The sequence below is a fragment of the Malaclemys terrapin genome, chromosome 5 (genome assembly GCF_027887155.1).
Source record: "Malaclemys terrapin pileata isolate rMalTer1 chromosome 5, rMalTer1.hap1, whole genome shotgun sequence".
Taxonomy (NCBI): Eukaryota; Metazoa; Chordata; order Testudines; family Emydidae; genus Malaclemys; species Malaclemys terrapin.
Window position 1 is genome coordinate 51,548,055 of NC_071509.1, and position 18,472 is coordinate 51,566,526.

An 18,472-nucleotide genomic window follows, 5' to 3' on the forward strand; every position below is an offset into this window, starting at 1 on the left:
CATATTGTGCTTTTCTCATGTCTGACATTGACTGCCTCCATGCATTCTGCTGTGCTCTATCAGCGTGGGAGGACATCTGGAGCTCCGTGAACATATTGTCCCGCGTCCTCCGTTTTCTCTTTCTAATGTTCACTAGCCTCTGCGAAGGAGAAACATTTGCAGCTGGTGGAGGAGAAGGGAGAGGTGGTTAAAAAAGACACATTTTAGAGAACAATGGGTACACTCTTTCGTTACAAGGTCGCATTTTTCCTCTTATAGTGAGGGCCTGCCGGTTTGGTATGAGAGATCACTCACACAGTGCCAGGCAACAGATTTTGGCTTGCAGGCAGCCATGGTAAGCCACAGTCTTTTGGCTTTTTTAACCTTCTTAACATGTGGGAATGGTTTCAAACAGCAGCACCCTCATTTCCCATATCAAGGATGAATTGGGTTGGCCATTTAAAATGGGTTTTCAATGTAAAAGGAGGGGCTGTGGTTTCCGGGTTAACATGCAGCACAAACCCAAGTAAACCCCCCCCCCCCCACACACACACACGATTCTCTGGGATAATCACTTCACCCCTCCCCCCACCGCGTGGTTAACAGCGGGGAACATTTCTGTTCAGAAGAGCAGGAACGGGCACCTCTGAATGTCCCCTTAATAAAATCACCCCATTTCAACCAGGTGACCGTGAATTATATCACTCTCCTGAGGATAACAAAGAGAGATAAGGAATGGATGTTGTCTGCATGCCAGCAAACACCGGGACCATACGCTGCCATACTTTGTTATGCAATGATTCCAGACTACGTGCTACTGGCCTGGCGTGGTAAAGTGTCCTACCATGGCGGACGGGATAAGGCAGCCCTCCCCAGAAACCTTTTGCAAAGGCTTTGGGAGTACATGAAGGAGAGCTTTCTGGAGATGTCCCTGGAGGATTTCCGCTCCATCCCCATACACGTTAACAGACTTTTCCAGTAGCTGTACTGGCCGCGATTGCCAGGGCAAATTAATCATTAAACACGCTTGCTTTTAAACCATGTGTAATATTTACAAAGGTACACTCACCAGAGGTCTCCTGTGTGCCCTCAGGGTCTTGGGTGAGTTCGGGGGTTACTGGTTCCAGGTCCAGGGTGACAAACATATCCTGGCTGTTGGGGAAACCGGTTTCTCCGCTTCCTTGCTGCTGTGAGCTACCTACATTACCTCCATCCTCTTCCCTGTTGCGTATTTCTCCATTGACGGAGTCATAGCACACGGTTGGGGTAGTGATGGCTGCACCCCCTAGAATGGCATGCAGCTCCGCGTAGAAGCGGCAAGTTTGCGTCTCTGCCCCGGACCTTCCATTTGCTTCTCTGGCTTTGTGGTAGGCTTGCCGTAGCTCCTTAATTTTCACGCGGCACTGCTGTGTGTCCCTGTTATGGCCTCGGTCCTTCATGGCCTTGGAGACCTTTTCTAATACTTTGCCATTTCTTTTACTGCTACAGAGTTCAGCTAGCACTGATTCATCTCCCCATATGGCGAGCAGATCCCGTACCTCCCGTTCGGTCCATGCTGGAGCTCTTTTGCGATCCTGGGACTCCATCATGGTTACCTGTGTTGATTAGCTCTGCGTGGTTACCTGTGCTCTCCACGCTGGGCAAACAGGAAATGAAATTCAAACGTTCACGGGTCTTTTCCTGTCTACCTGGTCAGTGCATCTGAGTTGAGAGTGCTGTCCAGCGCGGTCACAATGAAGCACTGTGGAATAGCTCCCGGAGGCCAATAACGTCGAATTCCGTCCACACTACCCCAATTCTGACCCGCAAAGGCCGATTTTATCACTAATCCCCTCGTCGAAGGTGGTGTAAAGAAACCGGTTTAAAGGGCCCTTTAAGTCGAAAGAAAGGGCTTCGTCGTGTGAACGTGTCCAGGCTTAATTCGATTTAACGCTGCTAAAGTCGACCTAAACCCATAGTGTAGACCAGGCCTGAGTCTGCAATACCCTTTTTGAGAAGGGGTCACCAGTACTGCACACCTTCTTCTAGATGAGGTAATGCACTGGTTTATATAATGGCATTATATTATTCTCCATTCCATTCCTGATGCACCCTAACATTCTATTTCCCTTTTTTGACCACCACTGCATACAATAGAGGTCTCAAGTTAGCTGGCCACAATCATGTCCAGGTTCCTTTTCGGAGATGATACAGTACTAGAGATATCCCTTTTCAGAGATGATACAGAATTCTGTAAGATGCATCAGATAGTAGAGGAGTGGCAGATTGCTTAAGTCCCCCCTCCCCCCAAAAAAAAAAAATGTTGTACAACCCCTGAGTCTGTTCTTGCACCAGTTGGAGTCAGTGGGACCAGGATTTTCAAGGTTGGTTAGGTATGTAATATGGAGGTTTGCACCTAACTACATGTGTAAGGGGAACTGATGTAGTCATGGAATTTTCGAAAAGGCAGCAAAAGCAAAGTCTGTTGACTGCAGTGGGAGTTGGCTTAGGTCCTAAGGAGGAGAAAGTGTACATTCCTGGGGGGCAGCGGGTGTGGGCTGAGGTTAAGTGCCCTATAGCAGTGGTTCTCAACCAGGGGTATGTGTACCCCTGAGGATACTCAAAGGTCTTCCAGAAGGTACTCAGTGAATCTGGATCAGTGTTTCTCAACCTGGGGGGTTGCAGCCCTGGGGGGGGGGGGTCACAGGATAGGTTCAGGAGGGTTGCAAGTGCAGGACCAGCAGTAGGGGGTGGCAAGCAGGGCAGCTGCTCAGGGCCCCACGCCACTGGGGGCTGCGCAAACCTAAGGTACCTGCTTCAGCCCTAGGTGGTGGGGCTCAGGCTACAGACAAGGCTCACAAGTGAAAAACAAGCTCAAATATTGCACCCAAATGTATATTTATATTCCAATTGCTTTATTTTATAATTCTATGGTAACAATGAGAAAGTCAGCAATTTTTCAGTAAGTTTGCTGGATGCTATTGTATTTTTATGTCCGATTTTGTAACTTTTTAAGTGAGGTGAAACTTGGGGATACACAAGTCAGCTCAGACTCTGGAAAGGGAGCCCATAGTCTGGAAAGCTTGAGAGTACAGTGGCAGGAACAAGCACCTGCCCTAGTAGAGACCTTGGTTCCATTCCTTCCTGAGATGGGATTTGAACAGTGACAACACTGAGGCTTTCATGTTGAAAATGTTCCACTTTAATTATCCATTATTTGGGCCAAAGCAAAATTCCAGTGTGGGAAGCCAGGTATAGGGTTAGGCTACTCATCTGGGATGTTAGATATTCTGGTTCAATTCCCCTGTCTGCCAGCTGGGGCAAAAGGATTTGAACGGGGAGTGCTGTCTGCTTGCCTGTTGAAGCTGTTCCACTTTAACTATTGGGCCAAAGCAAAAGTTAAGTACAAGAGGCTTTCACTAGTACAGGGGCTCAGGTAAACACCTGTAATGTGGAAGCCCTTGGTTCAAGTCTTCTCTGGGCCTGGTATGGGGAGGCATGAGACATCTATGACAGGATTGCTATATATTCCATTGACACAGAGCAGGCATAATGGCCTGCTAGGACCATGAGCAGTTGGGCATAAAGGCTCCCTAAGACCACTTTTACACCAGGGACCAGCCTCCTCTCTAGGCAGCCCAACAAGAAGAGGAGATGCATAAAACTGGTTTAAAGCCACTTTTACAACCCTGCTCTCTGGAATGGTGCAAAGTGCATCTTGGACACAGCCCATGATGTAAGCCCCCCAGTTCTATAAACCTCAGCTCCCATTTATCCTCCTGCCTCATTTTTTTTCTTTCCTCTTTCTTGTCAGTCCTTCATCAAATCCTATGCGCCCCTACCTCCCAACTGGCTCCTATTCCAGTTATAGTTATTTTGTGGGAGTTGCCTTCTTATCATGAACCTCCAGCAGAAACATAATGTAAAGAACACCGAGCTACTGGCTGATACTGTAACCAGCTCAGTATTTCACACAGCAGCAGCCAATGACATTAACAAACAAAAAATGTCTGAGGGAAATTGTGCACTATGCTGGCTTTTTTTGCCTTTCCCTATGTGAAATCAGTTGTATAGTCTTAGTCCAGTGCCCAGTGGACTGATGGTCTGTATCACAAAGCCAGCTATCATTGCCACATGTGTTGTTGGTAGTCTCTGCAGACAGGCCAAGAATTGAATGGGCATGGAGAGCACTGCTTTCTCACCTGTAGAGGTACTTCCTTCAGTTCTGGTGAGGTAGATTGGCTTCATTGTGCTGTTCTCCTGCTGCTTGTCATATTCTCCTCAGAGGGGCTGGAGCACCCACGGGGAAAAATTGGTGGCATAGCAACTGACTGCATGACCGTTAACACCCTTACTTTCAAGTTATGGTGGTGGTTTATACATTGATATGGATAAGAAGACTAGGCTGAGTTATATTAATGATAAATTATTCTTGGAAAGGATATTAAACCTCATGCTTCAGGCACTAAGCCAGTCTGTATTAGAAATCATCGGGATGAGTCCTGGTGGTGGGGGGAGATCACGCTTGATCTGCCTAATATGGCAGGGTCTTGCCCTTTCTGCTGCACCATCTGGTATAGACCACTGCTGGAGCAGGATACTGGACTGGCTAGACCATGAGTCTGCTGCTGTGTGGCAATTCCTAGGTCTGTTACAGGAGGGGACTTGGAAGCTGTTTGGGGCTCCATCCTTGGAACTATTCAGCCACCTAAGCGGGGTTTAATATTTCAGGGGTGAATCTGGCTGGATTTGGTTCGCCTTTGTTTACTTCTTTACCCTGACTTGTTGTGACTCAAGCGGACTCGCCCACTAACGCAGTAATCCCGCACTGGGACCAGCCCAGGCCAGGATGCGTTGTTGCCTTGCTCCCCCGGCACGCTCCGGCCCGTGTCTATTTCAGCAGAATGCCCGAGCCTTCGACGCTTCTGCTTCTCTGACCCGTTTGCTGCTGCCCCAGCCCGAGCCCGCAGCGCGGCTGCCGGGGGGAGCCAGCTGGCGGCGCGGGGCGGGCGGCTCTCGGGAGCGGTGAGTGGCCGCCGGAGGAGGAGGGGCGGGGTTTGTAGGAGGGGAGAGAAAAGAGCCGGGACAGCGCCGGCAGCTCAGAAAGTAGAGGGACAGAGAGACACATCGGGTCCTGCCGCCCCCACGCCCCGCTGTGCCGCCAGCAGCAGCGATCCCCCGGCATCCTCCCTCCGAGCCGCTGCAGCGCCCGCTCCCCGACGCCTGCTGCTCTGCTCCCGGGGCAGCTGCGATGCGCCTTGTCCAGAACATGTGCACCATCGCCGAGTACCCCCAGGCCGGCAGCGCCAGCGGAGACGGCTGCAGCGGGGGTTCCTCCGGCCACCCCCGCCTCATCAAGATCGCGGTGGTGGGAGCCAGCGGCGTGGGCAAAACCGGTGAGTGCTGCCCGCCCGGCGCGCCTCGATCGCTTGGGGGAGCTCCGCGTGGCGAGAGGCCAGGCGCCGGGCTCCGTGCTGCCGGCGTAGCCAGAGACCCTGCCTCGCCTGCCCCACTCCCCTTTCACCCCCCTCCCGCTAACTGGGGTGCTGCAGTCACTGACCCTCTCCGAGCCCCTGGGCTGCGGGAGGGGGCTTTGTGCGCCCGCATCCCAGGAGGAGAGGTTGTAACCGGCTTTTCTTGTGTTCATTGCAGCCCTGGTGGTGCGATTCCTCACAAAACGCTTCATCGGAGACTACGAGAGAAACGCGGGTAAGGGGGAAGTGGCTGGGCGGCTTGAGTCTAGGGCACAGCCTCGTGCTGCGCGGTGCTACATTGATAAAGGATAAATACCCCCTTGCACTCTCCCCCGAGCACGTCGGGAGCTAGATTCCACTTAGAAAATTTAATTTGTGCCTTAAACAGTGAAAATCTAATACCCCTGCTCCCAATAATCACCGACCTCTGCCTGGTTAACTAACGTTCAGGGGCCATTCACCAGTTTATCAGGGAAGCAAACAGTATTCTTGTACTGTAGTATGCTGAATTCTGGCTAAAAGCAGACAAGGGGCATCTATTCCTGCTATTGTGATGGGGAGTGTTTAATCTGAAATTTGACTTGTTAAATCCCTAAGGTACTCCACTTTAGCTTGTTGTTCAGAGTTGTGCTCCCAGATGAGTGATGTTGGGGGAAACCCAGCCTCATTCCTTGCCCCTTTCAGGGGTGCTGGAAGGGGGGGTTGCTGCCCCCACCCCCGCCCTGGCTTGAAGTGGTTTCCATTATATACAGGGTTTACAGTTTTGTTCAATAGTTCTCAGCACCCCCACTATTAAAAACTGTTCCAACACCACTGAACCTGTTCTCATTTTTTCTTTTGAATTTAAAAAGTTAATGATCCAGGGAAGACAGACAAGCAAACAAGCTTAGCCAAACTAGATAAGAGGTACTAGTGTTGGACAGAATCATTTAAAAAAAAAAAGTGTGTGTAGATAAAGATGATAAGATTAGAAATCAGCTATACTATAGAAATAAGGCAATAAATATATCCAAGAAAGGAGTGTTTCTAGTGACATCACAAACCAATCAAGACATTGCTGCTATTGTAGGGACACACGCCTTTAAACATCTCAAGGCCATATAGACTCGAAATGCATCCAATCCAAAAACACTTTAAAGAGAAAATATTTGCTCAAGTGCAGAACCCCTAATTGTCAAAGCAACCGATGTCCTATAATAAAAGTTGGTTTGCCTTTGTTGATAATTAAAATTGTCCAGTTCTCTTGAAAGGTGTAATCAGCTCCAAGTCTTTTATACAATTAAAAAACTGAAAATTTGTAAGCAAGTCAATGCAAAACTAACCCCTCTGGGTTCTGATAACCACAAACCACTACAACCTTCCCTCTGTCATTATGTTAAAGTTATCAGTCTCTTACCGCAGTTGCTTACAGTTTATAAATTGAGTGGTTAGTAATAAAACGCTTCTATTGTCCTGGGCTTTTAAGTGCTGCCATTCATGTCCCCCCTCCAGGCAATTTTTGGGTCTGTTCATATAGCTGTGAGTGTATTTGTAACAGAATGTTGTTGTTGTTAGGTAACCTTTATAGCAGACAGATCCAAATAGATGGAGAGATGCTTGCTATTCAAGTGCAAGATACACCAGGCATTCAGGTGAGTCTCTTAAAATAGTAAAATAAGCTTTAATCTTTATATCTTTTGCTAGATGAGCTGTTCAGCCACTTATCAATCGTTCTGGAAAATGGTTCACTGTCCATTTTAGTATCAAGTGTTTTGAATGGCAGAACTGGTAACCTTGTTTATAAACAGTGAAAGCTCTATGTACTGTATGTATATAGTGCATTGACAGTAAGTAAACAACCTTCTATTTCAGTTAATCTTTTGTACTCTTGGAGAGACAAGCCGTCTTGTATGGGAAGGCTGATTTATCCAATACAGATTTACATTCTAATGTGTTAGGAACATTTTATTTTTGTGCCAACAAGAAATGCATTGGAAAAAACTTGGAAGGAAAAATTTCATTACTACAGCCTGATAAACTCTAAAGTTTCACAAACGTGCACAATAGAAACTAAAAACCATAGTATTGTGGCTGCATTCATTAAGATTTGTTATGACTTAATCTTGTATTATGGAAAGTTTGAGTGTGTAGACAAGAGTAATGCTGGATTTTGCCTTTTTGCACTGGGCAACTCTCCAGGTTTAAATGCTTCCAGCTCATATCTTTGCTTCCCTAGACTTACTGTCTAGCCAGTTAATTTCCCATTCTGTGGAACTACAAAGCTTTTCTCTGCGTGCAGAACTACTCAGGTCAATTTTCCACTGGAGTGTGGCAAACTCCAGTGTTATTTATTCCAGATTTCTGCAGCTGGATCAACATACTTTATGAAGGTGCACAAAAAATATATATAGCTTAATTTACAATACAAAATACAAATCTATCAAAATATAAAATGCATTTAGAATTACAAGCTCTAAAGGAAAGTCAGGTTACTTTAATTTTTTTCTGTCATAACCATCTAATTTAAAACAATTCTTCTTTCTCAGATCCATGAACATAATCTGGACTGTAATGAACAGTTGAACAGATGCATTCGATGGGCGGATGCTGTTGTGATTGTTTTTTCCATCACAGATTATAAGAGCTATGAACTACTTAGTCACCTTCACCAGCAAGTTCGACAGTTACACCCAGGAAACAGAGTCCCTGTTGTCGTTGTAGCAAACAAAGCTGATCTCCTACATATTAAAGAGGTGGAGCCACAGAATGGACTTCAACTGGCAAACGTGCTAGGTTGTACTTTTTATGAAGTGTCTGTCAGTGAGAACTACAACGATGTCTTCAATGCCTTCCATGTCCTGTGTAAAGAAGTTAGTAAACAACAAATAACTAGCACCCCTGAGAAGAGAAGAACCTCTCTTATCCCAAGGCCAAAGTCGCCAAACATGCAGGATCTGAAGAGAAGGTTTAAGCAAGCTTTGTCTGCTAAAGTTAGGACTGTCACTTCTGTCTGAAAGCAAAGCTAAGTGGGGGTTTTATCTTCTCAACCTGTTGTCATAAAGTTCCAACTTTGGAATGTTAAACACTGGCACTATGGAGTCCAAGGCCGTGTGACAGAAGGATGGTTCAGAGGTTCTTTTGAACTGCTGTAGAAATAAACCATTGCTTAAAGGAGAAACAAGCGTGAGGCTTGAATAAACTCCTTAAGTGATTCTAGCAAGTGAATGGTAGAACATCTTAATTTTAAAACCAAACTTTTAGTAATTGAAAAAAAAAAAAAAACAACCCACAAAACTTCAGTCTTGCTTTCCTAGGATGGGACACAGTTGGCTTGATGTACAACCACATCATTTACGAAGTTTGGTGACCAAAAAAAATGCCCCGAACTGCAGCTTACTTATTGGAAATAACCATTTGAGTCTTACGGTTGTATGCTTGTTTTTGGTATTGGATGAAGGACAGCATGTATGTATTTTTATGCTCAGTAGAGCTTGATTTTACCCATGTATTCTAAAGCACAAATGAGCTTATTTTGAAAAGTCAGTGTAAAATGAGTGGCTGTGGCTGGGTTTCATGATTGTAAAAACAATGCTACACTATTTTTACTCGCTACATTATTACTGAGGGTTTGACCAGAATTTTTGTACACACAAATATTGTGCACAGGGTCTAAGTGTATTTTATCATTACAAATCACTTGTTTTTTTTTTTTCTGTCTGAAAAATATTGTCGAGATTAATTTTAAAATGTTACACTACTGCTACTTTTCAGAGGCAAGTCCCGAGTTGGAATGATGATCCGTGGTAACTGCTCAGTGCAAAATCTTTTCCATTTCCCCCCAGCCCCATTGTGTGTAGTAAGCATGGAAGGAACTCACTTTGTCAATTCAGTATTGTAATGATATATACTGTTGGCTCTAGGCAGTGAAGCTGGTTGGATTTTTCTTAGCTGAGCCCTTTCTCTCCGAGTTTAGTGGAATATTCATCTTTAACCACACCTAGCAGCCGTATGCATTTTTACATTGAGCCAATGGAGTTTGAGAATATAGGCTAAAGGCCTTATACAAATGCACTTTAAAAAGCCACTTGTGCTTTTGCTTAAACTGTAACTTATTTATTTTGTGTACAATAACTCCTTATGTGGAACAGACTTTTCACTCCTGCAGTCTGTTTCAGCATTAAATTTTTTTGAACTACACATTTTCTCCTGTAGTGTTTTTTGTTTTAAACAGAATTGGAAACAACCTGTGAACCTTGGGGACAAAGCATTGCTTTACAAATATCTAATTTTCTCACAATTTCCTGTATGGTATATACTAACTACTCTTTAAAAATCAATAGGTAGAAATATAAATTAAATCTTCCTCCTTTGCATAGTTTTATGTATTCAAGTCTTACAGGCACAAGCACCTTAGGTATTGTGGAAAGTACTCAGAACCTTTTATGTACCATATATTGTCCTTTGATGCAATTATTCAGAAAACAAGGCCTTTCAGACTAGGGTTCAGGATCCATCCCTCCCTCTTCTGGCAAAAAATCCTAATAATGGGGTTGTGGGGGTGAGGCTTGATGTTACTTAGATACGAACTTATTCGTGAGCTAAACACCAGCCTCTGCCACTTTCAACTCTTCTGTTAGAAACTGGCAGTATTAGCACAACCTACACTACAATTTTGCTTAGTGATAAATACGATGCCTTGAAGAATGAAAGTGAGGTTGATTAGTGGGTAAAGTAAATTGGCACAAACCTCTGACTTCATTCCATTCACAGAGAGAACTAGACAGCTGAGACATACTGATTGGAACAAATGGCACCTAGGCCCCAACTTTATCACACAGTAATAATAATCATGGGGAAACACAAACTCATTCTTGAGAAAAGAGGCGGCTATGACTTACCTAACCACAGATCACCCCGCAGACCCAGCCAGCTGGCTTAGACAAGAAGCCAACAACCATTCTGCCTTCTTAAAAAGGACTAGTTTTCCTAGGCCAACCCCTAAGAGCTTCTAGCACTGGGTTTCATTGTCCTGAAACATCAAAATTCTCTTCTTCTCTATCACCCAAGTAGGAGACAGTAACCATTTACCCCAAATTAACTTCCAATTGCTTACAAAAATGTCACCTGCAAGACTAGCCTGCCCCAAGATGCTACTAGTCATTGCTTGGTGGTCACCTGGACAAAGTGTTTCCTTCTGGTTGGAAGATTGGCCGCAGGCAAAGTCAAAAGCCAACCCCTGGGAGTCAGGCTCCCAACTCCGCTCCTGATCTAGGGCATCCCCATCTAATGCCAAGCTTAGCTAGAATATCTTCCACTCATCACTTGCAATAGGGCAGTTGCTTCACCACGATCTGCTGCAGTAATGTGCAATTATACCAGCCTGACCAGAAGGATCATAGACTAGATTAAGTTACAGTCTCATTTGAGCTTTAATGCAGATGTGTCAACTAACTCATTGTCATCCAAGTGACTAATGTCCACGTCAGACTGGCCAAAGTGCCACATACAAGCCAAAACCAGGGCAGGTGACAGAGAGTTGCAAGCATCCCACCTTTCCCCTGGAGCAGGTTCCTGGCATGGTGCTGGTATGGCAAAAGGGGGGTGGGGGTTGGAGAAGGATGAGCACTGCAGGAGAACACGATACATTACGTCTAACCAGACCACTGCTTTCTTATTTTTAAAGACCCTCTCCCCTCCACCCATTTCACTACAACTACTAAGATAGGGAAGCCTTCCAAAATCTGGTATAATATCCTTTGACCTCCCCACTTTGGCCAGCATCCTACACCTCCAAACGCAAAATTCAATCCTCTACCACAGCGGAGAATGGCCGTGTCCCGTACTATGTAGATGAGGTTTGCCTGATGAAGCAGTGGCATCTGCTGAGCTGTTCCTGCTTGTGGATGACTGGAGGGAACTCGAAGGCCCTTGAATCCTGTTGTGTATGTGTGGCTGGAGGAACACGAGAAGGAGTCCACCAAGGGATAAGCAACAGACACCTGGATATCTGCTTGGCTTCTACAGAAAATTTGGGTGCTAGCCATGATCTCACTTTGGGACAGCAAGTATCGTCCTGCCAGTTCACAGCATGCAGTGCTCATGTTGACCCCCAGGTAGGGGCCAGTTCCCTGCCTTAGTTCTCCATCTCGCCCTCCCTCAAAACTTCTGTTGCTAATATAACCAAAAACCACACTCACCCTGCCCCACCCACCTCCCCCAAACTAGGGGACACAGCCCCCACCCTCCTTTCCAAAATACATCCCCAAAGGCCCAAGGTCTGCCTTGTTGTCCTTGAACAGCAGCCAATCATCTTTGTCTCCTTTCAGCCTCTGACTGCCTGACTGCTCTCACTGTTGCTGAAGTACAATGCTCTAGCCTGCTGTTGTATTCCACCATGGCAAACTGGCTATGAAAGTTCCCCCAAGGTGGGCATAGAAGATTAGGCATCCCCCCTATACAGGGATCTGTGGAACCACAAGAGCTGTGGGAACCTCCAACACCAAAGTCTATTTAGGCCCCAACCCTCACTGGTTTGCCCTGCCCAATAACTCATGCAGCATGTCCTCAGATTACCAAGTCAGGGGTCTGAGAGTGTTCAGCTAAGGGGGGTGGGGAGAGGAAGGAGACAGAAACTGTCACGGCTGCAACAGCTTCTTAGGACTGGTGACCACTTCCCTGTGCCAGGAGCTCTTGTCTAGAATCCCTTGGGGCGGCTGAAAGACAGGGGAAGAGCCATACGATGTGGAGGAATTGACAGCCACACAGAAGAATGGACACATAACCAAGTTCCCCTTTCTGGTTATGCTGCCTGTGTTTATGGGGTGGGGGAAGAGCAACAGAATGTATCTAATAAATGAGGGGTTAGTGTGTATGAAAAAGCCAGGAAGATGAGCAGATTCTGTAATGTTTGCTTTATTGTTAAGTAACTTCCAAAACATCTATATTCTGATTATGTAAACAGTGCAGACGAAGAAGAAATGATGTAACCACAGAGACAGGCTGTTTGCTGTCATTCTTCTAACTTGCTCAGTCAAAAAGACTTCATAAGTTTTTAGCATTGCATGTGGTTTGATTTTACTTTCCCATCAAGTACAGTGGAACGTAACGTTCTATATTCATCGTCTAAATCGGTTTTCATAAAGGCAACTTTGTCCATGCTTCAGTCTAACCTCTATAATCAGGCTTTTGTTCCTTCTGGCCACCGAAGTGCACCATTAAAACAAAATGAAGAGTTTTCAGAAAAAAGGTTACATTTAACAGAACTTAAACTAGCTAGTGAGCAAAGGTTAAAGAATTAGTTTCTATTTAACCTAGTCTCTAGGGGTAATAAAGAATGCTAAAATAGGGGAACTTCGCTGTATATAGAAAGACGGCCTAAAAATGTGCCCCTTTAAAATGTAACCGTAAATGATCTCCCAGCATAGAATGTAGTCGTACATCCCTGGGATGAACAAACTGAGACAATACGCTGCATCTTTGTGGCACCATTATTTTATGCTGCATTTTTATTAACCTCAGTGCTGAATACAGTTGGAATCCTCAACCACTTATGTTTTTCTCCTCCAAAGATTAAAGCAAAATTAAAAAAAGAAAAGTTACATAACTCAGACAGCTTGTCTCGTTAAAGGCTGTTGCCTAATCATAAATTAAAATCAAAAGCTCTTCCTACCCTTGTTATTCAGAAATACAACTTTAAACGAGCGTTCTACTTTTGGAACCCCTAATGCTTTTGCAAATGGGAATATGTTATTTATTTGATGTGCCTGAGAGAAGCATTCCTCTAGGATTAATAAAGTGAAACATCTAATCATCTTAGCCCACATGTTTTCCTGTGCAAAATCATGCAGAGGAGAATGTCATCAAATAAAGTGACTTTTCTCATGAGACTATGACTGAGGCAAACAAGAGAGGAAACCAGGGACCTGTGAGAAAGCCAGTATATGGCTCACCAGTTTGATTATGGTGGGATTCTCCATCCATGTTTCCCTCCACCTCTACCCTATCAGCAGTAAAGCCATCAGTGGACTTGTAGCTATTCTACTACCGACAACTCAGTTCACTGCTGTGCTTCATAGCCTCTCCCTGGGGTTAGGGCCACAGACTGCGCAGAAGGAGTTAAACGTGTAACTAAGGCACATGTGTTTTGCAGGGGAACAAAACAGGCCAGGGCTAGGTTTTGCTACCTTTACTCCCACTTTACACTACAAGGAATCCCATTTTGGGACTACTTCCAGTGGAAAGTATTACTCCATGAAGATAAGGTGGCAGAATCTAGCCCTTTGCAGCTGTTCCAGAATTACCCCCTTTCTGGGGAATTACTACAGACAGCCATCTTCTCTGGCAATGTGGTAGTGAGGGCCCATGTTAGCAATATCATTCAGCAGGGAGGAGCCGAGTGTCAGCCTGACGTCACTGAACAAATGAATGATTTTTAAGTGCTCCCACAATCCATTCAAGTCCCCTTGCAGCCAGCTATCAAATCACTCGACTCAGTTTTCAATTACAACCACAATTAGTTTTTAGACAAATTCATTTTTGGAAGAATATCGGAAAGGATGACAGACAAGAGGGTGGTATTTCCAGCGAAGGCAAATCACTTATCTTCTCCGCAGATCTGCACTCTTCAGATGCCTATGTCTGGTTGTAGATGGTCTGTTGCAAACAACAACTCAGGAATGTTAAGTGGTGTCAGGAGCATTGAGGAGAGCACAATTACCTGAAGACAGAAATAAAAAAAATGCAATTCAGGAGACTAATCTTGTCTGCAATCAGAACAAGATCTCTAAACTTGTACTGTTCATTTACAGAACAGCAGAGGAATCATTGATGTCTTATGCTCACTATGAGGTGGCAATACAGCTTGTCCAATGCTACCACCTGCTCAGCTAATCATTATAGCTGAACCCACCAGTGGGAGAACAGTGATTACTATCCCACTCCTAATGCATTTGTAGTGTGACTCATTCACCCCACACAGTTCCACTACTAGGGTAGCACAGTGATTTGTTATGACTCCCACTGTGTTACTTGTGAAAAATGAGTTGCTCAACGAGCAGTTTCCCTTGCCACAGCACTGAATTTTGTCAACAAGTGACTCAAAATTGCAGCTGTTTCTTCTTTGTTTACGCTGAGGTGAAAATTACAGAAAGCATTGTCTGCCTGCTATGGCTAGTCAATGAAATACAGTCAACTGTCAGAAACTTGCCACTTGAGACCAGGAGCCTGGTGTTCCAGCCAGCAGGATCACGGTTCAAGCACAGACACAGTTTGGATTATCTTTGTTACTCTTTTCATAAGAAGAAAATACATTCCTAGTGAAAGGCAGCATCACCCATTACTAGAGCTGGTCAAAACAGGGCTTTGAAGCTATGCTCCGGCTCTGCTCCAGCTGCAGGCAAAAACCTGCAGCTCCACTGCTCCAGAGCTGCTCCGCGCTCCAGCTCCGGGCTCCGCTCCAAAGCCCTGGTTTTGATCAAATCTTTTTTCCATTGAAAAATACTGTTTTGTCAAAACCAAAAGTGTTCTGCAGAAACGTCTTGGTTCTGACACAATATTCATTGGGAAGGTTTCTCAGGTCAAAGAGGGAATTTCTAGTAAGGGACAGAGGTGTGGGCAACCCAGATTGAAGCCTGTTTTTTGCCTGATTCAGAGCAGGGACTTCAACCTGAGTCCTCCCAAATCTCAGACAAACACCCGAACCACCAGGCTTTAGAGTCAGCCTCTCTCTCTCTGGCTCAATGAATATTTAATTCTTTACACAGATCAATGCCAACATCCAGCATTGGAACACTTCAAAAACTAATATTTTTCACAGAGCAGAATTGTTGTTTTCATCCTTCAAGCAGCAGACCATTATAGATGGATTTTTGTACACAATATATATTTATATATGTTTTTTCTCCCCTGGGTCCCTAACTAGATTTTATTAGCTACTAAATTCTCAGTCCTGCAGCTCTAATGGAGTGTCGGGCTTTCCTACCATTAGAGCCAACTACTGAGTATAACAAGCACTACTCACAGCAGTGTTTGTAAGATCAGGCCTACAGATTAAGAACAGGACAAACTGGAGGAGCGTTGTACCAGACTTAAAAATGAATTTGCTTTCTCAATGTAAGATTAAGGGTATCTAATTTAGAAAAATCCAAAATGAGGAGGCATAAATTATGGCAACTGTAATTTAAATGCCAACAACATTGAGTGTACATGTACCTATTTTCTTTTAGTAATTGATCAAATTGTGCACACTCTTCATCTGAGGTAAAAATCAACACGCATGAATATGTTGTTATCTGAATATTCAAACATTGCAGGTGATTTAAAAAAAAAAAAAGATATTAAATACCAAATACCCCAGATCTCAGTAGTACTACACTTAAGCCTCCCCGTTCCACATTCTTTTCTTTTCTTTCATCCTCTCTTTAAATAATGAAAAGAATCTGGAGTTAAATTACTACACTTTCTTTTGTGCTAACAACCTCGTGTGCTTTCCCACACAAACTACAGCGAAATGACACAGATTATCTCTTCTATTTCCCATTGCTTAAGACCATCTCTGTAATTTGCTGGTGACAAAGACTGCACTTTCCTATTTATGTTGTGGAGGAATCAGAGTACAGTCTGTGCACTCCTCTTCCTATGTACTCAGCTTAATTCTAAGAAATATGAGGTGACATATTACTAATGTTTTGTGTCTATGAATCTACAGGCCAAACCACCACCACTCACAGCTAAAAGCAATTTCATCTTCATAGTATTATCACTAAACTAACAGGGTAGATGTGCAATTGATAAAATGAGTCCACACAAACAAATGAGTGATGATTGTAACTTATTCTGATGTTAAGACACAGTCTTGCTGTCTCCCATCCATGCACATGGATATCAATAATGGTTTCAGATGTGGATGGAGGACAGCATATGGCCCTGTTTCTATGGAAAGCAGATGATCCAATCTTTTGTACAATTGCCCATAAATGTCCAAGCAAGTCTCTTTAGGAGGATAAATTTCCTTTGCAGATCCTCACCCATCTTAACATTTGTGTCCTTGTCTGTGACACTTTAATTGAGGGCTACATTTTGTCATGACAGCCACCATAAAGTGGCCAGAGGGTCACTCCATGATCCACTACACTGTAATGAGTAGCACCAGGGTAAACAAAGAGAAGGTGAGGAGAAGGTTTGTGTAAAAAAGAAGGAATTGTGAAACAGAAACTAATTTGGGAAATTAATCATCCCACAATGCAAACATCCCATGAGATGGTAGCTGGTAATCTTGGATATCACCAGATATCTGGCTCGCAAGGAGGCACAGGAGGCTGAATGCACATGCTGTGAAGTTTCAGACTACACGGCTCAGACAATATGATGCAAGCAGCAATACTAATGACAATGCAGTACAACACTGGTAATCCCCTGAGCAAAACTTCCTTTGACTTCAGTGGGGCCAAGATTTCACCCAATATTTCAGAGCAGCTAAAGAACACAAACCAGTCACACCCAAATAATAATCATGGTTGCCAGGGGTGATAATTACACTTCATAAATAACCATGCTCTTTTATAGCATTTGATATAAGGCATGTTTGAGACCTCACAGAAATAATCTGGGCCAGCAGAAGTAAATTATTGAAACTGAATCTGTATAAACTGGGCATGTCTTTATATTTCTGTTCTCATCTGTGTCATTGTTGCATCAGCATACAGTGGGAATACAGTAAACAAGGTGCAGGACACATGGATTGTCACATGTCACCATGCTCTGCTGCAGAGCAGATCTCTGGAGTCTGTGTGCATGTGAACACGAACCAATATTGGTACGTGTTCAAACATTGGTGGAAGTTAGTGATGTGACACAGGGAAGGGATTAAAACATCCACTTTTTCCTCTTTCCTCCTATTTAGTTTCTTATTTTTTTTAAAGTCATTCTCCTCTCTTGCTAGTTCAGTTGTTTCTGCCTCTTCCCAAGTTAGATGCCTCGAGGGGTACCAATTCATTACACCTATGAGGTGGTATCTGCGAAGAAGCAGTAGGCAGAGCTATTCAGCTTCATCTGAAAACAAATGATGCCTGAAACACACTGTTCTCTTTTGTGTCTCACAATGAGAAGAGATGAACCAAATGTCCCCTATCCACACTAAAATATATATTTGCTTATGTGGATAAAAACATATGTTTCCAATCTCCTGACTTAATTCTCATTTGCCTAAACTCCAAACAACTGCTGACGCAATTGGTAGGGAAACCGATCTGCTGACAGGTTTTCTGTTGTTGTTTTATAAATTTCTTTACTTTCACATCTACAGTGCAACTCCAGTTTAAAAGAAGAGCCAATAATTAGTGCAAATGTCAGTGTTTTGTTTAAGTGCAACGGAACAGGGAGGCCAATGTTTTCATCTTGCCCTGATGTCTGAAACTGATCGCCTGAACATCACAAAAACAGCTCTGTTAAACACTGGCTTGTGGTAGATGAATGCCTGGCTCTTTGAAAAGAGAATAATCCCAAACAGGTGGCACATATTCACATCTGAACTCTAGAAATCCAGGTAAATCCAACTAACTCAGACACTTTTATATGCGAGACTCGAACAACCAATTCTTTTCTTCCTTTTACCCCCCTCAGGACTCTCCCCTAAAGCCCTTTAGCCCCTAATGTAACAATTTCATACAAAGGCAAGGGGCAGTAAAAGCTGTGTCAACTCTAAATTCTTTGGGACTCTGCCTCAAAGGGTGACCTGCCACCAGGGTCAACCAAAGCAAAGCAGCACCAGATTCCATGTCACCACTGTCAAACCTCAATCCCTTTTAGAAAGTTAGCCAAAAGAATTCCTGCATAGTTTTACACCATCTCCCTCATTAACTCGGTGCTTATCTTTCAAGCTATATTAAAACATTTAGAGTCTGGATTAACTTGTCCATCAGTACATCACAATTCAGTCCCTGTTCTGGATAGCAAAGAATTTGACTCACTGTGTTAAGGAGATAAGTGAGAAGCTAATTGGAGAGAAACATGTTATCAGATGAAAAAGTGCTCTTGGAAAGGGCATTTTATCTTATAAAAATATT

At 44.1% G+C, this 18,472-nt stretch overlaps 2 protein-coding genes across 2 annotated transcripts in view; one reads left to right on the plus strand and one right to left on the minus strand.

Moving 5' to 3' along the window:
• The first annotated feature begins 5,056 nt into the window (after positions 1 to 5,056).
• Positions 5,057 to 9,608, plus strand: RASL11B (RAS like family 11 member B). Its single transcript, XM_054029815.1, has 4 exons — positions 5,057 to 5,354; positions 5,611 to 5,667; positions 6,987 to 7,063; positions 7,958 to 9,608. Exons 1-4 carry the CDS (start codon positions 5,210 to 5,212, stop codon positions 8,423 to 8,425), a joined length of 747 nt encoding a protein of 248 aa, XP_053885790.1. The 5' UTR covers positions 5,057 to 5,209; the 3' UTR covers positions 8,426 to 9,608.
• Positions 9,609 to 12,307: 2,699 nt separating this feature from the next.
• The window catches only part of SCFD2 (sec1 family domain containing 2), a 296,694-nt gene continuing 290,529 nt past the window's right edge, over positions 12,308 to 18,472 (minus strand). Inside the window, exon 9 of the mRNA XM_054029852.1 lies at positions 12,308 to 14,127. Coding sequence (XP_053885827.1) covers positions 14,035 to 14,127 — 93 coding nt within the window. The 3' untranslated portion in view covers positions 12,308 to 14,034. The remainder of the gene's footprint in view (positions 14,128 to 18,472) is intronic.

Bases quoted from the DNA above. Each gene is read 5' to 3' on its own strand.
- RASL11B (XM_054029815.1), top strand. From the start codon at position 5,210: ATGCGCCTTGTCCAGAACATGTGCACCATCGCCGAGTACCCCCAGGCC. The intron at 5,355-5,610 runs GTGAGTGCTGCC...TGTTCATTGCAG, and splicing joins CAGCGGCGTGGGCAAAACCG to CCCTGGTGGTGCGATTCCTC. The intron at 7,064-7,957 runs GTGAGTCTCTTA...CTTCTTTCTCAG, and splicing joins AAGATACACCAGGCATTCAG to ATCCATGAACATAATCTGGA.